Here is a 24,533-nt window from a genome sequence, read left to right on the forward strand (position 1 = left end):
CATTGAAGCCTGGTTCAGGGGCTACTGAGGGAGTCCTGGATTAGGGGGTATCCGGACAGCCGGATTATATCCTTTGGTCGGACTGTTGGACTATGAAGATACAATATTGAAGACTTCGTCCCGTGTCCGGATGGGACTCTCCTTGGCGTGGAAGGCAAGCTTGGCAATACGGATATGTAGATCTCCTTCCTTGTAACCGACTCTGTGTAAACCTAGCCCCCTCCGGTGTCTATATAAACCGGAGGGTTTTAGTCCGTAGGACAACAGACAATCATACCATAGGCTAGCTTCTAGGGTTTAGCCTCTCTGATCTCGTGGTAGATCAACTCTTGTACTACTCATATTATCAAGAACAATCAAGCAGGACGTAGGGTTTTACCTCCATCAAGAGGGCCCAAACTTGGGTAAAACATCGTGTCCCCTTCCTCATGTTACCATCCGCCTTAGACGCACAGTTCGGGAGCCCCTACCCGAGATCCGCCGGTTTTGACACCGACAATCTTCGTAGAATATGTAGCAACCAATATGAGCATTCAGGTTCCGTTGTTGGTTATTGACCGGAGAGGTGTCTCGGTCATGTCTACATAGTTCTCGAACCCGTAGGGTCCGCACGCTTAACATTTGATGACAATTTGTATTATATGAGTTATGTGATTTTGTAACCGAATGTTGTTCGGAGTCCCATATGAGATCCCGGATATGACGAGGAGTCTCGAAATGGTCGAGAGGTAAAGATTCATATATAGGATGATAGTATTCAGACACCGGAAGTGTTCTGAGGGTATCGGGTACATATCGGATCACCGGATAGGGTTCCGGGCAACCCCCGGCAAGCTATATGGGCCTAATGGGCCAAGAGGGGAAACACACCAACCACTAAGGGGCTAGTACTCCCCCCCCCCAATATGGGCTGGCCAAATTGGAAAAGGAAAGGGAAAGAAGGAAAGGGAAAAGGGAATAGGATTCTCCCTTCCCCCTCTTCCCTTCCTACTCCGAATAGGAATAGGAAATGGGGGAGACCTAATTGGGAGGACCCCAAGTAGGATTCCTCCTACTTGGGGCGCCCCCTTGGCTGCCTGTGACGCCCCCGATTTGACCGTACACTAATCATACACGCAAACGTGTACGATCAAGATCAGGGACTCACGGGAAGATATCACAACACAACTCTACAAATAAAATAAGTCATACAAGCATCATATTACAAGCCAGGGGCCTCGAGGGCTCGAATACAAGAGCTCGATCATAGAAGAGTCAGCGGAAGCAACAATATCTGGGTACAGACATAAGTAAACAAGTTTGCCTTAAGAAGGCTAGCACAAACTGGGATACAGATCGAAAGAGGCGCAGGCCTCCTGCCTGGGATCCTCCTAAACTACTCCTGGTCATCGTCAGCGGGCTGCACATAGTAGTAGGCACCTCCCGAGTAGTAGTAGTCGTCATCGTCGGTGGCGTCTGGCTCCTGGGCTCCAGCTTCTGGTCGCAGCAATCGAGTATAGGAAGGTGGAAAAGGGGGAGAAAAGCAACCGTGAGTACTCATCCAAAGTACTCGCAAGCAAGGAGCTACACTACATATGTATGCATTGGTATCAAATGGATTAAGGGTATCATATGTGGACTGAACTGCAGAATGCCGGAATAAGAGGGGGATAACTAGTCCTTTCGAAGACTACGCTTCTGGTAACCTCCATCTTGTAGCAGGAGAAGAGAGTAGATGGTAAGTTCACCAAGTAGCATCGTGTAGCATAAACCTAACCGATGATCCTCCCCTCGTCGCCCTGTGAGAGAGCGATCACCGGTTGTATCTGGCACTTGGAAGGGTGTGTTTAATTAAGTATCCGGTTCTAGTTGTCATAAGGTCAAGGCACAACTCCAAGTCGTCCTGTTACCGAAGATCATGGCTATTCGAATAGTTTAACTTCCCTGCAGGGGTGCACCACATAACCCAACACGCTCGATCCCATTTGGCCGGACACACTTTTCTGGGTCATGCCCGGCCTCGGAAGATCAACACGTCGCAGCCCTACCTAGGCACAACAGAGAGGTCAGCACGCCAGTCTAAACCCTATGGCGCAGGGGTCTGGGCCCATCGCCCATTGCACACCTGCACGTTGCGTACGCGGCCGGTGAGCAGACCTAGCAACCTCCATTACAAAGGAAGTTGCGTTATGCGGTCCAACCCGGTGCGCGCCGCTCAGTCGCTGACGTCATGAAGGCTTCGGCTGATACCACGACGTGGAGTGCCCATAACTGTCCCCGCGTAGATGGTTAGTGCGTATAGGCCAGTAGCCAGACTCAGATCAAATACCAAGATCTCGTTAAGCGTGTTATTCTGAAATAACCACGGACGCCGACCAGGGCCAGGCCCACCTCTCTCCTAGGTGGTCTCAACCTACCCTGTCGCTCCGCCACAAAGTAACAGTGGGGGGCCCCGGGAACTCAGGCCCACCTCTACCGGGATGGAGCCACCTGCCCCTTCAGCCCCCAACATCAGAATCACTCGCGGGTACTCCTACGAGCCGACCCGACTTTAATCACCACAAGTATCATATATTATGTATAAGTATATACCCGTGACCACCTCCCAAGTGATCACGGCCCGATAGTATAGCATGGCAGACAGACAAGAATGTAGGGCCACTGATGGTAAACTAGCATCCTATACTAAGCATTAGGATTGCAGGTAAAGGTAACAACAGTAGTAGCAAGGACGGGCTATGCATCAGGATAGGATTAAATGGAAGCAGTAACATGCTACACTACTCTAATGCAAGCAGTATAGAGAGTAGAGTAGGCGATATCTGGTGATCAAGGGGGGCTTGCCTGGTTGCTCTGGCAAGAGAGGGGTCGTCAACACCGTAGTCGTACTGGGTAGCAGCGGCATTGGTCTCAATGTCTAGCGAGAGAAGAGGGGGAAGAAACAATAAATATAATACAAACAAATGCATGACGATGCATGACATGACAAAGCGTGATGCTAGGTGTGCCCTAACGCGGTATGAGGTGGTACCGGTGAAGGGGGAAAACATCCGGGAAAGTATTCCCGGTGTTTCGCGTTTTCGGACAGATGAACCGGAGGGGGAAATTTGCATGTTTGCTATGATAGGGATGCGTGGCGAACGAAGGGGCTGCGTATACGGATTCGTCTCGTCGTTCTGAGCAACTTTCATGTACAAAGTTTTCCCATCCGAGCTACGGTTTATTTTATATGATTTTTCAAAGATTTAATCCATTTTCCCAAATTATTTGTATTTCAAAATTAATAGACAAAATGCTATGGGTACCCAGCCCTGTGTACGCAGAATGTACACAAAGGCTGACATGTGGGCCAGTGGACCCAGTTGACCAGTCAAACTTTGACTGGTCAACACGAGGGTGGGGCCTCCTTGTCATTGACTGATTAAACTAGTGAGGTAGTTAATTAGTTAACTAAGCAATATTAATTAAGTTAATTAATTATTAAATTAATTAATTAATCATTAATAATATTTAGTTATTTTGAAATATTTTTTTGTTCTAACAGGGGGCGGGCCCCACTAGTCATAATCACAAGGGGGTGTAGCACTTAATCTAATCTGGGGGTTATCCCCACTAATCCAAAACAGGGGGAACGGGCCACTGGTCAAAGGCCCCAGCCGGCCATGCCTGGGCTAGCGTGCACGGCGGCTCGCAGGGGAGGCGCCGGCGGCCAACGCAAGCACGCCGGGGAGGGGGAGCAGGGCACGGCCCCTGCAGCGGCGGCCCCGGTGGCATGGCACGACGAGAGGGCGGCAGCGCAGCGCGGCGGTAGCAGCAGCAGCTCGGCAGTGGGAGGGTTGCGCGGGCGGTGAGCGGTCTGGGAGGCGGCGGGCAAGCTGGGCGCTGGCGGCGGGCAGCGCGCAGAGAGAGGCAGAGGCGGGGCGATGCGGGAGTGGGTCACGCACGGGGCGCGGCGCAGGTCCTGCAGCGAGTGGAGGAAGGGCGCGGGGCGCGGCCGTCGTGGGCGACGTGGGGAGGCGGTGCACGGCGAGGACGACTTGGTCGCGAGGAGCACGGCGAAGAGGGCGCGTTGGGCGCGGTGAGCGCGTGCTCACCGCGGGCGCGTGCGTGGGTGGTCTAGCGTGCGGTGACCGCGAGCGAGGCGTGAGGCAGAGAAAGGGAGAGGCCCCGGGCCTCACCAGCGTTGATGGGGAGAGGGGGCGCCGAGGCTTGCTGGCGGCCGACAGGGAAGAGGACGAAGACGCGAGGTTCGACGAGAAGGAGGTCGAGGTTGCGTCCGACGCGGGGCGGGGCTTGGCGACGCCGGCGAAGACGGTGGGGCGGCTCCGGCGAGGTGGCGTCGCGGGGGAGGACGGAGGCGCGGTGGGGCGGCGACCGGTGACGGAGCCCAGCGGCGGTGGTCGGCGACAAGCGACGGGGCATCGGCGAGGGGCACAGGAGCGAGGCGCTCGATCCGATCTGGATCAGGAGGGCGGGTGAGAGAGAGATGAGGGGTGGGGGTTTTGCGCGGTCGTGGGCTAGGGTTTCGGTGGGTGTGGGGGTTAAGGGAGTGAGGGGGCCGGCAGGACTAGTGGGCTAGCCGGCTGGGCTGTTTGGCCCATATGGCCAGGGGAGTTTTCTTCTTTTCATTATTTTATTTATGTTTGTCTTTTTCTTTTCTATTTATTTTTACTTTACTGTTTTATTTTGTTCCTCCTTTATTTTAGTTTTGTAAAGTACAAAAATGACCCCTAAATTAGTCCTACCACTAAACCCACTACCATAAAAAGTTTAGTCCCTAAATAGAATAATTTATCATATTATTAATTATAAAAGGTATTTTATTATTTGTTTTGCTACTGTTTTATTCATTTTAGAGTATTTAAAGATTTTACAAACGTGGGGTTTCTTCACCACAATTACCTTTGCATTATTTGGCACAACTCGAACATTTTTGTTTTAAAGTTTGAAAACTTTTGTTGTTTGTCTTTATTTTAAATTTGAATTTGAATCGTTTTTGAACTAACACGAGATTAGCAACAGTAATCGAGGTGACGTGGCATCATTAGCAGAGGGTTACTGTAGTGTAACTATTCGGGCGTCACAATTCTCCTCCACTACAAGAAATCTCGTCCCGAGATTTAAGAGGTAGAGTAAGGAGAAAGGTCTGGTTACGATATTTCAACGGATCTTCTCGGTCTTGGCTGCTCTTCTTGAAGAAGTTAATCCCTTTCGTTGATGTCTTCAATTCTTTATTCCAATGCATCATGATGAAGTTGTCATCCTTTCTTCGAGGAGCTCCATCGTACTTACGAATAGGTAAGGGGCATCTCTATAACGATAGGATGTTATAAGGTAAAATCATCTGGGGGTATCCCAAGAATGAACACATGAGTATCTCTCGAGTTGAACAAATGAGACACGTCGAGAGCAAAGTAAGAAAGTACCATAAGAAGTTTCAAGCGGATAGACAATCGTCCGATGCCTAAACAACATGCGAAAGGGGTCCAAAGCAACGAGATTGAGTATTGTGTCTGATACCAGAATAGAGCACTAGGAAGGTGGCTCGCGAATTACCTACGAAACCAAGAGCAAGTGATAACTTTGTTAACAAGGTGTACAGGAGAGTCAGGTTTTGATCCTGTGGAACTGTGGGTTATGGGCCCACCATGTGGTTAAAGTAGGAAGGTCGGTGACATCTTGCACAATCATGTAAGCAAGGCATGTCAGAGGATAGTCTGTCGGTCATGTCGGCAACACATCCGTACCAAGGGCGAGGGACGAAGAGAACCATCTTCCTGCTCGTTGAACGAGGCGGACCAGTAGGCAAGATTCTCGTCCATCGGTGGTTACCGAAATGCCATCAACAAAAGTAACAGGGTCTTTCTAACAGAGTGGTACAACTGCTTATACAATATAGATCATAAGGTTTAAACAAACGAATGGAAGGGAAAAGTGATTATCAGGTTTAAACAAAACAATGGAAAGGAAAATGTGTTTAAACACATATTTCAAGGGTATATTCTTCCCAAGGACAAGCAGAACATATTATCCATGACAGGATATAATGTAGAAAAATCTTTAGGTAAGGGGAGAAAAATTTCATGACATTAACCATACAACGGTGTTTGGACAATAGAGCAAGAAGCATTTAGCACGGGGCTTCAAATGTTCTTGTTGAAAATCAGAGTACCACAGACATGCTCCGAGATAGCATTGCATGGTCTTCAATCAAAGGTCAGACTCTGGATACACGAGGGGATTCATCATTAAGCCAAGGAAAGGATGAGGAGGTGGTTGATGGACTCAGCGATAATACAACGAGGTATCCAAAAAGATGGATTCCCACAGTTATGTGAACAAGGAGATAACATTTGTCGGATCAAATGATATAATGATGTATGCTCAAGGAAAAACATACACATTTTAAACATTAGTGGAAAAGGGTGCCCAAAGTAGGGCCTTAGGTAGCATGATCAAATGTTAGAATGGTGATTCAGTGATCAATAGTTCTAAGAATGAACGTTCGACCATTAACTTCAAAGGAATAGGGTTGCTAGAAGGGCAGAATCCAAACAGCACCGTTCACCTATTGGTATCCCGGTTAGATCCAACACGGGGACCAAGAAGGAAAGGTGATGGTGATAAGTATTACCTGTATAAAGAATTCTCAAGAGGTGGTAAAATTCCCACAACATTCTTGACATAAAAGGTGATAATATTCCAAGGTAAAGAAGGACAAATGCTGGATAGCAAGGAACTCAAGGCATAACACAAAACACGAACAAGTTTGTGTTGGAGGGAAGCAACAAAGTGGCCGATGATAACACAAATCATCAAGGGCAAGGATGGCATTTCTCATCATGAATTCGATTGATATCTAGAAGAGCTCATAAGGTTGATGATGATCACGACACATTTGTCGAGAGATTTCATGAAGATGTAATCGATCGGCGATGACATCAAGTCAAAGGAATGATGAAGCGAAAGGTTATTGGAACCATGGGTATGACACAAACTCGAAATCAAGTTTGCTATTCAAGGAGAAATGATATGACGAGGAAGACCGACGTAAGATTAGCTCACCGTCAAAATTTGTGCTCCGGGAAAAAGGACCAGGTAGCACAGTTAAAATTTTAGCACAATAATGATATAGCCGGTCAGGCTAGGAATGACTTGAAGGATTATTAAACTCGTAAGCAATGAAAATTACTTAGAGTTATTGAATCAGAGTGTGGACTCGGTTCAGTTATCGGTGTCCTTGAGTGTTTAATAACTCAGAGCCCATGAAAAATTGTAATCAGTGAGAATGTAGTACTTGATGAATAACTCATAGGAAGTTATGCAGTTCCATGATAATCTCGAGATACCAGGGGGTAATACTCGAAGACAAATCAAAGTAGAGGTTGGACTGGGGTATTGCTTTGCAGAAGACAAGTACTTCAACTTGTCCGAGAAATGGGATCCAAGAAGAACATATGGTCGGAACCACGATTGCAAAGGATCAATTCACTGATACCAAAGGATATTATATCAAGGAATTAGTTATTATTACAAGAAGCTACCATGATAGGATCTACATTGTGTCCATGGGCATGAACACAAAGTTCAAGGTCGACTCCCACTTCTTCAATGCATAACCTTTCATTCACTGCTCTAGATAAAAATGATTTCAGTGTCAAAACTTACCTGGTGAATTACTAGAGGAGTATGACCCGTGAAAACCTTCGGGTTCACAGAGATTAAGAAAAGCATAGGTTCAACCCGTCGGGGTAACGTGGAAACATATACCACAAGCATCAACTGTAATTACCACCAGCTCGAAAACAGAGCATGGTTGAGAAAATAGGGGATACAATTTACCAAAAGCATTATGTATCCGAGGAAAGGCTCACAAGGTTATTGAATAAGGAGGACATTGTCGAATAATAATCCAATAAAGGACCTGACGGTCCATAGCAGAGCTGATGTGAGCATCGGCACACAATCAGTTGAAGAAAGGATGCAAGGGCATCAGATTATAGAACACCTGAATGATTCGATGCTTAGATATCAAAGGAATTATGATTTCCAAATAGAAGGATCAGAAGCAGACGCTCTGATCAAGGGCAGATAAGTTCAATAGACCTAAGGGTACAATTGACGGCAAATAGATTGGTCGAGAACAAGCTCATGTTCAAAAATGACGTCTGAGCCGGAAAGATAATTTAAAAGGATCAACTAATGATTGCGTGCATTCACACTCATGTTGAATCAATAGGATCAAAATGACAGTGTCTAAGGATACTAACGAATATTGCCAGACATATGGAAAGCATCCATAATGCAAGCAGACAAGTATTGTAGAGCAATAAGCTACTAAGGATTTTTGGAGGATCGAATAGTACTTCGAAGACCATTGTGAAACACATGAACAACTGGGGGATGAGCGGATACTCGATAAGTGCGAGAATTATCCATAGGGGTATTCAGATGACAAAGAATAGCAAGGCAGTAAGCTCAAATGATTATCGAAACAATGACGAGTATTTCAGGGTATCTTGTAATAACAAGACCAACTGGGGATGAATGTAAGAATAACAACTGCAAGTAGTTATCCATAAGGGTTGACGGTGAAAGGGGAATTGCAAACACGATGAACACAAGCTCTCGGGTCAACAGCGGAGAGTATCTTCAGGGTCTTCATGTGCAGCAGACGATCATCAGTAATAAGGGGCTCTCCGGGTGAAAATGATAACGAGATCCTAATGTTAGATTTAGCAAAATTCATTTAACCCGAATAGAAGAGAGATCGGAGTCCCAGAGTATAGACAAGGAGTAAAAAGATCCTAATACCACCCAATGGCGACGTGGGCCCGTAAGCCACACGGCCATGTTAGTAAAAGTTTTTCAATGACTAGACTCGACTTCGGCCAAGGAGTTGGAAAGGGGATTCCCACAGGCAGTCGGCTCTGATACCAACTTGTGACGCCCCCGATTTGACTGTACACTAATCATACACGCAAACGTGTACGGTCAAGATCAGGGACTCACGGGAAGATATCACAACACAACTCTACAAATAAAATAAGTCATACAAGCATCATATTACAAGCCAGGGGCCTCGAGGGCTTGAATACAAGAGCTCGGTCATAGACGAGTCAGCGGAAGCAACAATATCTGGGTACAGACATAAGTAAACAAGTTTGCCTTAAGAAGGCTAGCACAAACCGGGATACAGATCGAAAGAGGCGCGGGCCTCCTGCCTGGGATCCTCCTAAACTACTCCTGGTCATTGTCAGCGGGCTGCACGTAGTAGTAGGCACCTCCCGAGTATAGGAAGGGGGAAAAGGGGGAGAAAAGCAACCGTGAGTACTCATCCAAAGTACTCGCAAGCAAGGAGCTACACTACATATGTATGCATTGGTATCAAATGGATTAAGGGTATCATATGTGGACTGAACTGCAGAATGCCGGAATAAGAGGGGGATAACTAGTCCTTTCGAAGACTACGCTTCTGGTAACCTCCATCTTGCAGCAGGAGAAGAGAGTAGATGGTAAGTTCACCAAGTAGCATCGTGTAGCATAAACCTAACCGATGATCCTCCCCTCATCGCCCTGTGAGAGAGCGATCACCGGTTGTATCTGGCACTTGGAAGGGTGTGTTTTATTAAGTATCCGGTTCTAGTTGTCATAAGGTCAAGGTACAACTCCAAGTCGTCCTGTTACCGAAGATCACGGCTATTCGAATAGTTTAACTTCCCTGCAGGGGTGCACCACATAACCCAACAAGCTCGATCCCATTTGGCCGGACACACTTTTCTGGGTCATGCCCGGCCTCGGAAGATCAACACGTCGTAGCCCTACCTAGGCACAACAGAGAGGTCAGCACGCCGGTCTAAACCCTATGGCGCAGGGGTCTGGGCCCATCGCCCATTGCACACCTGCATGTTGCGTATGCAGCTGGTGAGCAGACCTAGCAACCTCCATTACAAAGGAAGTTGCATTACGCGGTCCAACCCGGCGCGCGCCACTCAATCGCTGACGTCACGAAGGCTTCGGCTGATACCACGACGTCGAGTGCCCATAATTGTCCCCACGTAGATGGTTAGTTCGTATAGGCCAGTAGCCAGACTCAGATCAAATACCAAGATCTCGTTAAGCGTGTTATTCTGAAATAACCACGGACACCGACCAGGGCCAGGCCCACCTCTCTCCTAGGTGGTCTCAACCTGCCCTGTCGCTCCGCTACAAAGTAACAGTCAGGGGCCTGCGGGAACTCAGGCCCACCTCTACCGGGATGGAGCCAGCTGCCCCTTCAGCCCCCAACATCGGAATCACTCGCGGGTACTCCTACGAGCCGACCCGACTTTAATCGCCACAAGTATCATATATTATGTATAAGTATATACCCGTGACCACCTCCCAAGTGATCACGGCCCGATAGTATAGCATGACAGACAGACAAGAATGTAGGGCCACTGATGGTAAACTAGCATCCTATACTAAGCATTAGGATTGCAGGTAAAGGTAACAACAGTAGTAGCAAGGACAGGCTATGCATCAGGATAGGATTAACTAGAAGTAGTAACATGCTACACTACTCTAATGCAAGCAGTATAGAGAGTAGAGTAGGCGATATCTGGTGATCAAGGGGGGGCTTGCCTGGTTGCTCTGGCAAGAGAGAGGGGTCATCAACAGCGTAGTCGTACTGGGTAGCAGCGGCGTCGGTCTCGATGTCTAGCGATAGAAGAGGGGGAAGAAACAATAAATATAATGCAAACAAATGCATGACGATGCATGACATGACAAAGCGTGATGCTAGGTGTGCCCTAACGCGATACGAGGTGGTGCCGGTGAAGGGGGAAAACATCCGGGAAAGTATTCCCGGTGTTTCGTGTTTTCGGACAGATGAACCGGAGGGGGAAAGTTGCGTGTTTGCTATGCTAGGGATGCGTGGCGGACAAACAGGCTATGTATCCGGATTCGTCTCGTTGTTCTGAGCAACTTTCATGTACAAAGTTTTTCCATCCGAGCTACGGTTTATTTTATATGATTTTTCAAAGATTTAATCCATTTTCCCAAATTATTTGTATTTCAAAATTAATAGACAAAATGCTATGGGTACCCAGCCCTGTGTACGCAGAATGTACACAAAGGCTGACATGTGGGCCAGTGGACCCAGTTGACCAGTCAAACTTTGACTGGTCAACAGGAGGGTGGGGCCTCCTTTTCATTGACTGATTAAACTAGTGAGGTAGTTAATTAGTTAACTAAGCAATATTAATTAAGTTAATTAATTATTAAATTAATAAGTTAATCATTAATAATATTTAGTTATTTTGAAATATTTTTTTGTTCTAACAGGGGGCGGGCCCCACTAGTCATAATCACAAGGGGGCTTAGCACTTAATCTAATCTGGGGGTTATCCCCACTAATCCAAAACAGGGGGAACGGGCCACTGGTCAAAGGCCCCAGCCGGCCATGGCTGGGCTAGCGTGCATGGCGGCTTGCAAGGGAGGCGCCGGCGGCCAACACAAGCACGCCAGGGAGGGGGAGCAGGGCACGGCCCCTGCAGCGGCGGCCCCGGCGGCATGGCACGACGAGAGGGCGGCAGCGCAGCGCGGCAGTAGCAGCAGCAGCTCCGCAGTGGGAGGGTTGCGCGGGCGGCGAGCGGTCTGGGAGGCGGCGGGCAAGCTGGGCGCTGGCGGCGGGGTGTGGTTGAATTGACAACTCAGCTGCTAATACTTGAGTGTATTCTTTGACTCCCCTTGTGTCGAATCAATAAATTGAGAGGCAGAGGCGGGGCGAGCGAGGCGTGAGGCAGAGAAAGGGGGAGGCCCCGGGCCTCCCTAGCGTTGATGGGGAGAGGGGGCGCCAAGGCTTGCTGGCGGCCGGCGGGGAAGAGGACGAGGACACGAGGTCCGACGAGGAGGAGGTCGAGGTTGCGTCCGACGCGGGGCGGGGCTTGGCGACGCCGGCGAAGATAGTGGGGCGGCTCCGGCGAGGTGGCGTCGCGGGGGAGGACGGAGGCGCGGTGGGGCGGCGACCGGTGACGGAGCCCAGCGGCGATGGTCGGCGACAAGCGACGGGGCGTCGGCGAGGGGCACAGGGGCAAGGCGCTCGATCCGATCTGGATTAGGAGGGCGGGTGAGAGAGAGATCGGGGGTGGGGGTTTTGCGCGGTCGTGGGCTAGGGTTTCAGTGGGTGTGGGTGTTAAGGGAGTGAGGGTGGCCGACAGGACTAGTGGGCTAGCCGGCTGGGCTGTTTGGCCCATATGGCCAGGGGAGTTTTCTTCTTTTCATTGTTTTATTTATGTTTGTCTTTTTCTTTTCTATTTATTTTTACTTTACTGTTTTATTTTGTTCCTCCTTTATTTTAGTTTTGTAAAGTACAAAAATGACCCCTAAATTAGTCCTACCACTAAACCCACTACCATAAAAAGTTTAGTCCCTAAATAGAATAGTTTATCATATTATTAATTATAAAAGGTATTTTTATTATTTGTTTTGCTACTGTTTTATTTATTTTAGAGTATTTTAAAGATTTTATAAAAGTGGGGTTTCTTCACCACAATTATCTTTGCATTATTTGGCACAACTCGAACATTTTTGTTTTAAAGTTTGAAAACTTTTGTTGTTTGTCTTTATTTTAAATTTGAATTTGAATCGTTTTTAAATTAACACGAGATTAGCAACAGTAATCGAGGTGACGTGACATCATTAGCAGAGGGTTACTATAGTGTAACTATCCGGGCGTCACACTGCCTCTCCTCCCCTCCAACCAATATATATGTGGAGGGGGCACCGCTAGAACACACAACAAACATTGTTAGCCGTGTGTGGCGCCCCCTTCATAGTTTACGCCTCCGTCATATTCACGTAGTGCTTAGGCGAAGCCCTGCACGGATCACTTCATCATCACCGTGACCACGCCGTCGTGCTGACGGAACTCTCCCTCGACACTTTGCTGGGTCAAGAGTTTAAGGGAGGTCATCGAGCTGAACGTGTGGAAAACTCAGAGGTGTCGTACGTTCTGTACTTGATCGGTCGGAACGAGAAGAAGTTCAACTACATCAACCGCATTGTCAAACGCTTTCGCTTTCGGTCTACGAGGGTACGTGGACACACTCTTCCCCTCTCGTTGTTATGCATCTTCTGGATAGATCTTGCGTGAGCGTAGAATTTTTTTTGAAATTGCATGTTACATTCTCCAACAATAAGCTCATCTCATTTTGCTGAAATCCGGTTCAAAAAGGGTGAAACAGATTATATATCTGTACAGCTCATGCATAAGAAGCCAACTTGATGTACATGCGGTTGGGAGAGAATAAAAGAACAACATTGACTCCAAGTTATATATATGTAAGCACTGAATGTACAAATAATTAATATGTTTAGGACAAAGTGCCCTCTAAATTAGTATCAGGACGCTTCAGTTTAAGATGAATTCAGTGGAAATTCTACACAACTATTGGCCCTTTTAACTATACTCATAACAAACTGACCGATGCTTTGGCGATGCACATTGGACCTGGAGGTAGAGAGTGCAAAATACATATGCCTGAATCTGGATAAACTGTAGTGCTGAAGGTAATACTTTCAATCACACTCATAAAGAGGGGCTTCAGCACACAAAGGCATATGCTAATGTTGTTGGACTCAAAGTCAGATATGCATTATTTTGAATGTTTTGCTTTTTGTAGAACTGGAAAGAGCGTTGTTATGCAAACTTTGTACCAGGTAGCGTAGTCTAAGGTATGCACATCCCGTCCAACTGGGATATGAGGTTTGAACACTCGTTGCTCAATTTATTTTACACTCATGTTTCTTGCTCCCTTTTTAACAGATGATAACCATGCGACAACTTTACACCCACACGGCATGTTAGGTAGATGTTTATGTAGAGGGTACCTATGTCAGGACCGCATTAATATTTTTATGCACCGGACAGTAGCAAAGGCATTTCTCAAGCTTGAGGACAGTTGTGGTCCAAGACTAGGTGCAATTTAATCCAGTGAATAGTTTTATCAATAGTTATAGTAGTACATTAAGATTTTGGTATTATATGCATTGTTTGACTTTGCTAAACATTTATTTGAACAAAATTTCTGCCAAACTTGTAAATGTATTTGATTGAACGAAAAAACTAACGTCCACACGTGTGGTATCTTGCACATCGCTCGCACGCCTTCATCACCACTCATTTTGCCACGTATGAACAGATGACATCAGCAGGAATCTTTTTGTTTTTCAGCTAAAAATGTTTTATCTCTTAATTGAAAATCAAATTAAAAATCCGTTTTCGCCATTAAATCGGTCTTGATGAGATCTTCAAAACTAGATCTCATGTTGATATGTTTTGATGATTTTTTTTGTCCAAAAGTTTCGGTGATGTTTACACTATAGTTGTCATAGTGCTTAAACTAAAGTTGCCATGTGACAATTTTAGTTTGTATAGCATGGAAATTTTAGTTTTTTGTTGATGGCAATTCCAGTAGTTTGACCATCAAAATTATTTTTTGTATGAATCATGGCAATTTTAAGTGTGTGTATCATGGCAACTTTAGTTTATAGTTCATGGCAAGTCTAGTTTCTTAATTCCCGACTTATAATATGTCAAAATTCATTTTCCAATGTAGAAGGAAATAGCTGAAACATATCATGGCAACTTCAGTATAAACATCATGGCAATTCATGTGCAATAGACATGACAACTTTTAATCTAAAAAAATCATCAAAATATATTGATATGAGATTTAGTTTCGAAGATCTCGTCGCGGGGAATTTAATGGTGCAAACGGATTTTCAATCGGATTATTCATTTAACAGATGAAACATTTTAAAAACTGAAAATCTAAAAAGATTCTCACATGCATGCATGCGGTGACATGGCGCAGTCTGTGTGTTATAGGACGTGTGGATGGGTTTGACTCCCACCACACATGTGGACGTTAGCGTTGTCCTTGATTGAAACATTTGAAGTAGAATCAATGATCGTTTAATCAGACACTCTTTAAAAATTGAGCAATCTAGTATATATTTTTCTCTCTTCATTGCAACGCACGAGCATGTTTAAGCAAAATACAGAAGCTTGCGCATGTCCCCCGTGGAAGGTTGGCTGGTGCAGATGGCGGAAGTACCTGGGCTGGAGGGCCGTTCCGAATTTGCCGACAGATACACGATCAGGCACGCAAAGACCGCGTTCCCACGCCGTGGAGGTGCGCGGCCTGGCACCAGACAAGACGCATGCGGCCTTCGCACAGGCCAGGCGAGGCGACCATCGTCGGCGGTGGCGTCACGCGGCCGGGCGCGGGAACGCTCCGTGCGGGACCAAACGAGCCAACATCATCGGCTACGGCGCTATGAACCGTGTCAGCCCAGTCACGATCGCCGTGTGTCCCGCGCCCCCGCCGCACACACATCAGCGGGCCTTCTAGAACCAACCCCGATATTGCGGCCCACACTCGCCGACGGGGTGGGCCCACGCGTCATAACCCAGGATTCCTCGCGTCGGCGTGCGTATATAGATCTCAGCCCAGGCCCCAGAGAGACACAGGACGTGTACCCCAAGAACCAGAGAGCCAACCAACCCAACCCCTGAGCATCTCCGGCCACGCATCGGCTAAGCACACGCAAACAGCCGCCCCCACGATACTCACGAGGCTCCTTCCCCTCCGTGCGCTCTCTTGTTTCCCCCATCCCATGGCCACCCCAACCACGACGCCGGCAACGATGCGGGCCGTGCAGTACGACGCCTGCGGCGGAGGCGCCGCCGGCCTCAAGGTAAAGAGTTACTATTCGCGGTAGCGGGTCGAAGCTTTTTAGTATGCTTTGTGTTCTGGTCGGCGCGCGAGATTGGTACGGTTGGTGCTAAGGATGATTTGGCCGATTCACTGGTTAATTGACTACAGTTAGTACAAAGTATTAGAGTATATATGTTAGTTTTTTCCAGGGAACCCCTTGGTGGTGGAGATCGCAGTCAGTTCACCTGAATCCTTTCTTTTGAATTGTTTTTCATGGCAAGACAAGTGGTCAAGAAGCTAGCTAGCTTACTCAAGTAATAGAACTTTGCTCTAGCGGCTTTTGCTGTATAATTTGTGATGGGCTATTGAGTATTTTAGTGGTTTCTATGGTGGTGATGTGTTACACTAGCTAGATTGATATATTCTCTCTTTCTCGTGTCTACTTGGCTTTAGGAGTGGTTAAGATGTGTTACAGTGGAATTAGTTAAATAGGTCGCACATACCTGCTGTGGGATGCTCGGAAAAGCACTGCACAATAGTTTTTGTATTGTGACCCATGAGTCAGCACCCCTGGATCCCAAACATATTCCGATGACGAGTCAGTCGGAAATTTATTATTTGAAAGTTGCACATGTCTGGTGTTAGATGATTGGAAAAGCACCGGAGATGATTGAGATGACCAAGTCAGTTGTGTGAGCTCTGATTGTGAGTCAATCGGTCGACAGGGGATTCTTTTCACAAGAACCCTATTTTAGACTAGAGATCTGCCTGACAGCTTGATGCTTATACTGCTTAATTAATTAACAAACAAATCAAATTAGTTTGTTTTAAAAAAAACAAAGGAGAACAGTAAACATAATATTTCCTTCTTCCATGAAGATGAACCAGTAGAACCTATAAACCTGTGATTCTGACATCTCTCTAATGCAGCATGTAGAAGTCCCCGTCCCTTCTGCAAAGAAGAATGAGGTCCTGCTGAAACTGCAAGCTGCAACCATCAACCCAGTTGACTGGAAGATACAGAAAGGGGACTTGAGGCCTCTGCTGCCTCGTAGACTGCCTTTTATCCCAGGTAACTATCCTCATTCATAGTGCCACTGCATGGATGCTAGCCATTTTCTATCAACCATGGATTCTGTTTGGAGGCTTCCTATGTATAGAGAGCAAAATAGCACCAAGCGTAGTTATGAGAACGTTATTTGATCATGTCAGTCTTGCTATGTTATTTTGTTCTTCACCTTTAACAACTATCCAGGATGTCTCTTATCTGATAATCAGCTTATGATAAAGATAGCATATATGTGTGTGTGTCTGTGTGTGTTGGTCAATTCATGAAACAACTTGCTGATAGATGCATCTCTTCTCTACTGCTCCTTTTCTTGCAGTGACTGATGTTGCAGGAGTAGTTGTTGATGTTGGTCCTGGAGTGAAAGGTCTCACAGCGGGTGATCAAGTCGTCGCCATGTTGAACTCTTTTGTGAGTGAACTTCACTCATGACAACATATTTCCATGTTTGTCATCTTCATACTTAGAAAGAAGATGATTTCAGAACAAATCCGCTTCTTTAAAAGAAACAATATTGCTGTAAGCTCGTTAATGTGACAATGTCTTTGCTGTTACAGAACGGAGGTGGACTGGCAGAGTATGCTGTAGCATCCGCAAACCTGACCGTCAAAAGGCCAGCTGAGGTTTCTGCAGCTGAGGGTGCTGGGCTTCCCATTGCTGCAGGCACTGCGCTCCAGGCACTGAGGTCCATTGGTGCCAAGTTTGACGGCACCGGCAAGCCATTAAACGTGTTGGTCACCGCTGCCTCTGGCGGCGTAGGCCTGTACGCGGTGCAGCTTGCAAAGCTAGCGAACCTTCATGTTACCGCCACCTGCGGCGCACGCAACATGGATCTTGTGAAGAGCTTGGGCGCAGACGAGGTGATGGACTACAGGACCCCAGAGGGGGCGAGCCTGCAGAGTCCCTCCGGCAGGAAGTACGACGGCGTGGTTCACTGCACCGTCGGTGTCAGCTGGTCGTCTTTCCAGCCATTGCTCAGTGATGCCGGGCGAGTGATCGATATCACCCCCAACTTCTCGGCCATCCTCACATCTGCGCTGCACAGGATGACATTTTCCAAGAAGCGCTTGGTGCCCCTGCTCCTGTCGCCCAACAAGGCGGACCTGGAGTTCTTGGTTGGGTTGCTCAAGGAAGGCAAGCTGAAGACGGTGGTCGACTCGAAGTTCCCGTTGAGCGAGGCAGACAAGGCGTGGCAGAGCAGTATCGATGGCCATGCCACTGGTAAGATTGTCGTTGAGATGGAGAGCTGATCGTCGTCAATGCTTCCTAGTATTAAGGACTTGCATACAGACGGTGGACGTGAATACTTAGATGTAATCATACAGACTAGTCACTTGTGCGTTTGTTTATTGGGTGATGGTTCGTTTATTCAGTTTATATTATATTATATCTTACAGTATATTATTAAAAGGGTATTGAGAACTATGAGTTGCAAAAAACTGTATGGCTATCGGTAAACAATAGCATTGTGCTGTCAAAAATACAGTTCGCTCTTTGCTGATGCTTTGTGCAACCACCACAAAGTGCTGCAGTGGTCATCTGTTGGCCAGAATTCAGAATCACCTTCAGTTTTTCTCGATCCAAACAAAGAACCATTAACCTCTGCAGAAGAACAAATCACATACTGAGAGCCCAAAGCAGAACAGTAGGGGCGTAGGGCGTCTCTTGAATATAGCAGACCAAATTAGGAAGTTCAATTCTAACGCACAGGGACTGTGATGCCTTTTAGTCATTCCCATAAAAAGAGGTTTGGTGTACTAATTTTGAGCAACTCTAAACAATTACCCAACCAGTTAATAAAAACTGAAGTTGACTTGCACAGCAAATCAAGCTCGTGAGGATACGGAGTAAACTACTGTACTCCGTCTTGTGCGAATCAGGTGACCTAGTTTATAAATAATCAAAAAGGCTAAAAATATGACATCAGATTTTAGATTGTGGCAAATCAAACTTTTTTATCAAGTTATGTTGTGGGATGACAATTTTTTAAAGCAAGCATTGCGTGCCATGCTTGCTTTAAAAAATTGCCATCCACACAACAGCATAATTTGCCATGCTAAAAAATACTGATGTTCGAATCTTAACATAATATGTAAAGAAAATCCAACAACGCATCAGCTCAAAAGAATGCCAAAACTTACTAGGACTGCATCTGAATAGATTGTAATATTCTACAATTAGTAACCAATATCACCATTGCTTTCCTTGCCACAAAACAAGGAGAGCATCAATTTATGACCTGAATACGCTGACAACGACCGCACATGAACCCAGCTCACGACACACCATTTTTGTGAATCTTAGTACGTTCAACGACAATGAAATAGCAAACTTCTACCAACGCATAGCTACCAAACTCACTTTGCAGCTGCCCGGGCACCACCACGCCCACCGGTGCCAGAGTGATCAACCCGCTGGTAGCCAACATCACCTCCACGACCTGAGCCGCCTCTACCACCGCCTCTGCCTCCAAAATCAGATCGATAGTTGTTGTACTCGCCCCTTCCATAGCCTCTCCCTCCAGGGTAACTACCACGGCCTCTCATGCCTTCACCTCGGAAATTACCACCTCTACCCGGTGGAAACCTTCCCCTGCTACTACCTGAAGCCAGAAGAAAATAGCACATGTATCAATCAACTGAAGAAAAATGGCAGACACCCGTCATTAGTTTTTCAAGCAATACAGAAAATGTAGTTTGTCATATTTCAAATAAAAGTAGATTATGTACAAGCAAGGGTGGGTGCTTCAGTTTAGGTTTTAGCCACATGTGCATTAAAATAATTCAGCAATTAGATATATGTGCTTCATGTTCATCTCAGAAATTGTAATTTGTTCACAATGCACACAAAAATATGCAGAATACCAAAATGCAAAGTGGCAAGCAGTGGGCTGGAATAATATTTAATTCAAACTGGAAAAATGGAAGTGCTAATAATAATACATGTGAGCCAAATATATACTCCCTCCGTTCCTAAATATAAGTCTTTGGAAAGATTCCACTATGGACCACATACGGAGCAAAATGAGTGAATCTACACTCTAAAATGCATCTATATACATCCGTATGTGGTTCATCGTGGAATCTCTACAAAGACTTATATTTAGGAACGGAGGGAGTAGATATATATATATACATGTCAAACATTGAAACTTCAAGCATATCCTACATCACAACAGATATATATATATATATATGTATATATGGAATTTCTCCCAAAAGACCAAAACCTTGTACATTCTTACAGTCAGGGTTGAGTTTGAACTTTCAGAAACATACCACGTGAACCAGGAGTTCTTTTTTCTTCGACGTGGCATGGTCGGTCATCAATCGTCACAGGAGAAGCCTTCAGAATAAGAGTTAATCAGATAAAATAAAAAAGCAAGTATGGAGCTTATGAAATTGATATGGGCAGTCATGGAAGTTGATTCTTTAAGAGAAGAAAATAAAATCAGAAGCACAACTAACAATCCAGGAACATGTGTGGTCCAAAATAAGCAGTGTAAACTTAATTGGAATCGGATTACTCCGGCAATGTAAACGGCATGACCAAAATAGGAAACTTGTTTGGCTTCAGCCACGGACTGTAACATAATCAATTCTTATCTTGTCTCTGGTATGCTCTGTTGGGTAAGATGCAACAAAAGAAGAAGAAGATAGATCTGGCATTGATTTAACCAACCCAATCAATAAAAGAAGTCCGATTGATCCAGCATCAATCTCACAAATAACAAAAAATGACCAAGCCAGCAGCACAGAAGAACGGAATCGAAGCAACCAAAAACCTGCACCCTCGGCTGATCCACCGCATCTACAGCAATGCCAGCTCCATGGCCTCCTCCCACCACCATGGCACAACCCAGTTCGTTCATAGCCATTCAAGTTCATGCAGGCGTCCTCACAGTAACGAATATCAGCGGTCGACGCTGCTCTTTCCATGTTAGTGCTTCTCATATGGAGCGACGATGTCGCTGCTGCTTGGCGGAAAAGAGGACAGAGGAAGAGATCCAGGTATAAGGGATGCGGTGAGTGGGATATGTGACGGAGGGGAAAGGGGATTGGGGTGCAGGACGAGAGACGAGCGATGCAGCATTTTCTGTTTCAGAATGAGGTGGGTGTAATCACACGTAAATAGAGGTGTTATCCAATTACATGGTATCCGTTTATAGCCCAACTGAACAAACATATGTAACAGACTCAAGTCATCAAAACTACGAACCAAACAAGATCTAGGATTAAGAGAGTGCGAGAACAAGTGGAAGCAACAATTAAATGTCAAGTCACATAGTAGCATATGACTAGAAATAATTATCGAACAAAAGAAAACAAGATACATTCCTCAAGACCTTGTAAATTGAACACCAAAGAGCATGGAATAACATTCTCTACAGATAGTCAGATAGCGAACAACTCATGCATGTGTTAGGGGATTGAGAACAGGGTTTGAAAATCTCCAACTCACACATTCTCAAACTAAGTTGTAGCACTACTTTTTTAACTATGTATACATCCATCATTCCTGCTAGCATGTCTATATTACGAGTAGGTGATACAAACTTTATCCACTAGTCAATAACTCCATACATCCGTCCTTCCCTGGCGGGAAATCAAAGGCAACACCAATCTAATATACTTCCTGCTGCTCTCCATTTTCCATGATCATTTGGACCAGAAATCAAAGGCAGCAACAATCAAGTACATAAACACAATGAACTTGCTTTGTTTTTAGTAGTTTAGGTAAGACGAAGTTTAAAAAAGAGTTTCAAGGCAACAGGCATGTAGAAGGAAAAAAAGAGAAGTAAAAGACTGCTATGCTCATGCTTGTATGGTTAAACACACATCTACTGATCTACATCATCCAAAACAAACTCACTACAGGCATTCCCATTAACTACACACAGATTATGTAACTAGAATAAAAATTGGAAAGCGTCCTGCAATAACAGAGAGCAAGCTGATGATTTAGTAGGTAGACTGAAATTACCGCTAGTGCACTTTGAACTGAGCTGGCATCCTCAAACTCTATGAAGCCATAGCAGAACCCTTGAATCTGTGTTTTCAATTGATAATACAAGAGAAGATATTACAAGTTATTTTACTGAAAAAGAAAAACTCATCATCATGTTGAGAGAAGAAAATGCACCTTGTGGCTTCTAACTTGGATACCATCATGTTTAATAGTACCAAATCTTTTGAACTCCTCTTCTAATTGGCTAGGTGTGGCATGTAAGGGCAGATTTTTGACATACACCGCAAGCGCATCAACTTCAAAAAATATTGTCAAGTATTTCTGTCAGATGCTAGTGTACTAAGAAGGTTTTCAATGCAATATTGGATTTAGATAATACCTTCTGGGTCTTGAATGTTGCTGCTCTCAGGATTAGGACTGAAAGTTGGAGGATCAACAGCCACAGACAGGGCAGGAGCAGGAGCTTGCTTCTCCGGTTTTGGTGGTGCAGGCCTGTAAGGAACTGCGGAATTTGGTGGCAGAACTGCTTTCATGACTTTGACCTGGAGCAAAACAATAATGCAAAGGTAATGAGAATCTCAAAAGGTGAATTCATAAGCGAACGTACATATCATCCACAACATCAACAAGCTTCAAACAATTCCTCAACCAAAGGCACTAGATAGACAACAGTGATGGACATATAACATGTATTTCCATTCATATTCCCCGGCAAAAGATAAAAGTAAGAAAGCTCACTAATATTTATTGTGCTCTGTAGTATTTTCATTCCAGAATCAGTTAAGCAACAACAATAACCTTAAAAGTGAGACCATAGAAGCTTCATGTAAACATTTACTCTCCAGATTTTAATAAAGCATTAAAACCCCATAAAAATTTAACTACTGATTAAACATCTTCACGCAAGATTTCAATATATGCAGAACCTGTAAAGGACTGACAGTTATATCTTTTCATTTATGCTCAGATTTAGAGACTAAGAAATATAGTAATATACACAATTTAAATGTCAGAAATAGATGATTTAGATGAAAAATAACAGTTATCCAAAACCTACAATTGAAGCGTACGACTTCTTAGGGGCCTCCTCATGTGGTACAGGGGGAGCCGAAACCGGTATGGAGGCTGCTACATTATTTGGCACTTCATCTATGACCTCAGGAACCGGTGTTTCCTCCACAACAGGCACTTCCACGTCATTCGGTGGGTTGTAAACCTCCTCCTTGGGATCCTCATCCTCGTTGGTATGAGGAACAGACTCAGAGAGATCTGGCTCCGGCTGCGGCGAAGCCTCTACAAACAGGACAATGTGCAATTTAACAAAGGATCACGTGGTTCACAAGTAAATAAAAATATAGATCAAGATGTTACACACAACGCACCCTGCTCGCGAGGCACACTCTCCACAAGGGCAACAGTACCATTTGCCAGGGCGGCAGCAGGGGCAACCACTGCATCCAACTCCGGTGCCGGCGGCTGCTGCTGAGGTGGCGGCAATGACGGGTCGGCCTCACCCTGCCCGACATAACGTAGTATGTCGTTGAGCACGAAGTAACCCTTCTCCTGCGGCGCAAGGAAGAAGGACTGCGCGAACTCGCGGCAGACGTCGTCCTTCCCTGTGAGGTGGCCCGTGACGAGCACGGTCACACCGCCACATAGCGACTCCTGCGCGTCCACCCCCCTGATCTCCGCCCGCGCGATGTCCATGGACATGATCTTCTCGTTAATCGCCTGCAAGAAGAAACCATTCAGAACCGCTGAGAAAGTCTACCAACATTCTAAGGCCCCCAGATGCCCAGATCTGAACCGAGGGAACAACGGACGGGGAGTGAGCGGTACCTCCATGGTGGTGACGGTGTCCATGTCGGCGCCGGTGGTGGCGGGGCGGCCGATGCGGCTGGCCTCCTGGTAGAAGCGGAAGACGAGCTCCGGGGACTGGTGGAGGATGTTGTAGTACTGCTGCACGAAGGCGTTGCCCACCTGGAAGACGAAGACCGTACACGAATCGGGTCAGGGCAGATCGAGTCAGCTCGGCAACGGACGGATCGGGAGGCAGGGAGAGTCGCCAGCTTACCACTTGCGCCGGCGGCGTCGGTCCTGGCGCCGCGGCGGGGGCGGGGGCGGGGGCGGCGGCGGGCGGAGGCGTCGGCGCGGCCATCGTAGGAGGAGGAGGAGGGGCGAGGGTTTTGGCAGGGGGGAGGCGAGGTGCGGGAGGAGGGTTTCTCCGGGTGGCGTCGCGTTTCCCGCAAAATTTGGCCAAGGGAGGAAGAGAGGGGGAGGAGCGGCGGCGGCTGCGGGGGGTTATACGGGAATGGGAGAGTGGTGGAGGGTCGAGTGGGGTGAGGCCAGGGCTGCAGGCGCGGGGGCGAGCCCGCGGCCGTTGCGTGGGAGATTCGACGGCCGCGATGGGACGGAGCGGGAGTGCGTGTGTTCTCCCCACTGGTTTTTGCCCATTTGGGGTTTCGGCTTCGGCCAGTGACACTGATCCAGCCGGCCGCTACGGCTGGACGCGGACGTGCTTTCGGTTGCCGCGATGCGATGCGATGAGATGGTGATCTGATCTCACGCACGCCACACCGGTGTAACGTGTCAGACTAGGATTTTAATTAGATTTTGACCAGCCCCAACTCCACAAAAAGGTGGAGCCTACATTGTGTACTTGTGTCGCTCTGTTGTGATTCGTTCGGTAGTTCTTGAAAATTATTATATGCATGAAAACTATGTAAAATGTGAGGTCCACTGTCAAAAAAAATGTAAAATGTGAGGTCCTAAGTTTTTTCATTTAGTATTTCTCTTCTCTCCGCAGAATCTAATTC

The 24,533-nt window shown here is 46.4% G+C and overlaps 2 protein-coding genes across 2 annotated transcripts; one reads left to right on the forward strand and one right to left on the reverse strand.

The window, feature by feature from the left end:
• Window positions 1-15,474: 15,474 nt before the first annotated feature.
• Window positions 15,475-18,136, forward strand: LOC125538093 (Oxidoreductase, zinc-binding dehydrogenase family protein). Its single transcript, XM_048701394.2, has 4 exons — window positions 15,475-15,723; window positions 16,614-16,755; window positions 17,069-17,160; window positions 17,307-18,136. Exons 1-4 carry the CDS (start codon window positions 15,643-15,645, stop codon window positions 17,997-17,999), a joined length of 1,008 nt encoding a protein of 335 aa, XP_048557351.2. The 5' UTR covers window positions 15,475-15,642; the 3' UTR covers window positions 18,000-18,136.
• Window positions 18,137-18,868: 732 nt separating this feature from the next.
• On the reverse strand, window positions 18,869-24,035 carry LOC125538092 (Nuclear transport factor 2 (NTF2) family protein with RNA binding (RRM-RBD-RNP motifs) domain-containing protein). Its single transcript, XM_048701393.2, has 9 exons — window positions 23,792-24,035; window positions 23,557-23,697; window positions 23,100-23,448; window positions 22,775-23,010; window positions 22,097-22,259; window positions 21,892-22,013; window positions 21,733-21,798; window positions 20,028-20,094; window positions 18,869-19,351 (listed from the first exon to the last, which is right to left on the reverse strand). Exons 1-9 carry the CDS (start codon window positions 23,873-23,875, stop codon window positions 19,107-19,109), a joined length of 1,473 nt encoding a protein of 490 aa, XP_048557350.1. The 5' UTR covers window positions 23,876-24,035; the 3' UTR covers window positions 18,869-19,106.
• Window positions 24,036-24,533: the final 498 nt, after the last annotated feature.

Source organism: Triticum urartu, chromosome 2A, assembly GCF_056163025.1.
Source record: "Triticum urartu cultivar PI428250 chromosome 2A, HENAU_Tu73, whole genome shotgun sequence".
In the NCBI taxonomy this organism is placed as follows: Eukaryota; Viridiplantae; Streptophyta; class Magnoliopsida; order Poales; family Poaceae; genus Triticum; species Triticum urartu.

Excerpts from the sequence above, each read along its gene's own strand:
- LOC125538093 (XM_048701394.2), top strand. The coding sequence starts at position 15,643 with ATGGCCACCCCAACCACGACGCCGGCAACGATGCGGGCCGTGCAGTAC. Across the intron at positions 15,724-16,613 it reads GAGGCGCCGCCGGCCTCAAG|CATGTAGAAGTCCCCGTCCC; the intron begins GTAAAGAGTTAC and ends TCTCTAATGCAG. Across the intron at positions 16,756-17,068 it reads TAGACTGCCTTTTATCCCAG|TGACTGATGTTGCAGGAGTA; the intron begins GTAACTATCCTC and ends CTTTTCTTGCAG.
- LOC125538092 (XM_048701393.2), bottom strand. The coding sequence starts at position 23,875 with ATGGCCGCGCCGACGCCTCCGCCCGCCGCCGCCCCCGCCCCCGCCCCC. Across the intron at positions 23,011-23,099 it reads GAGTGTGCCTCGCGAGCAGG|AGGCTTCGCCGCAGCCGGAG; the intron begins GTGCGTTGTGTG and ends TCCTGTTTGTAG. Across the intron at positions 19,352-20,027 it reads AAGAACTCCTGGTTCACGTG|GTAGTAGCAGGGGAAGGTTT; the intron begins GTATGTTTCTGA and ends TTCTGGCTTCAG.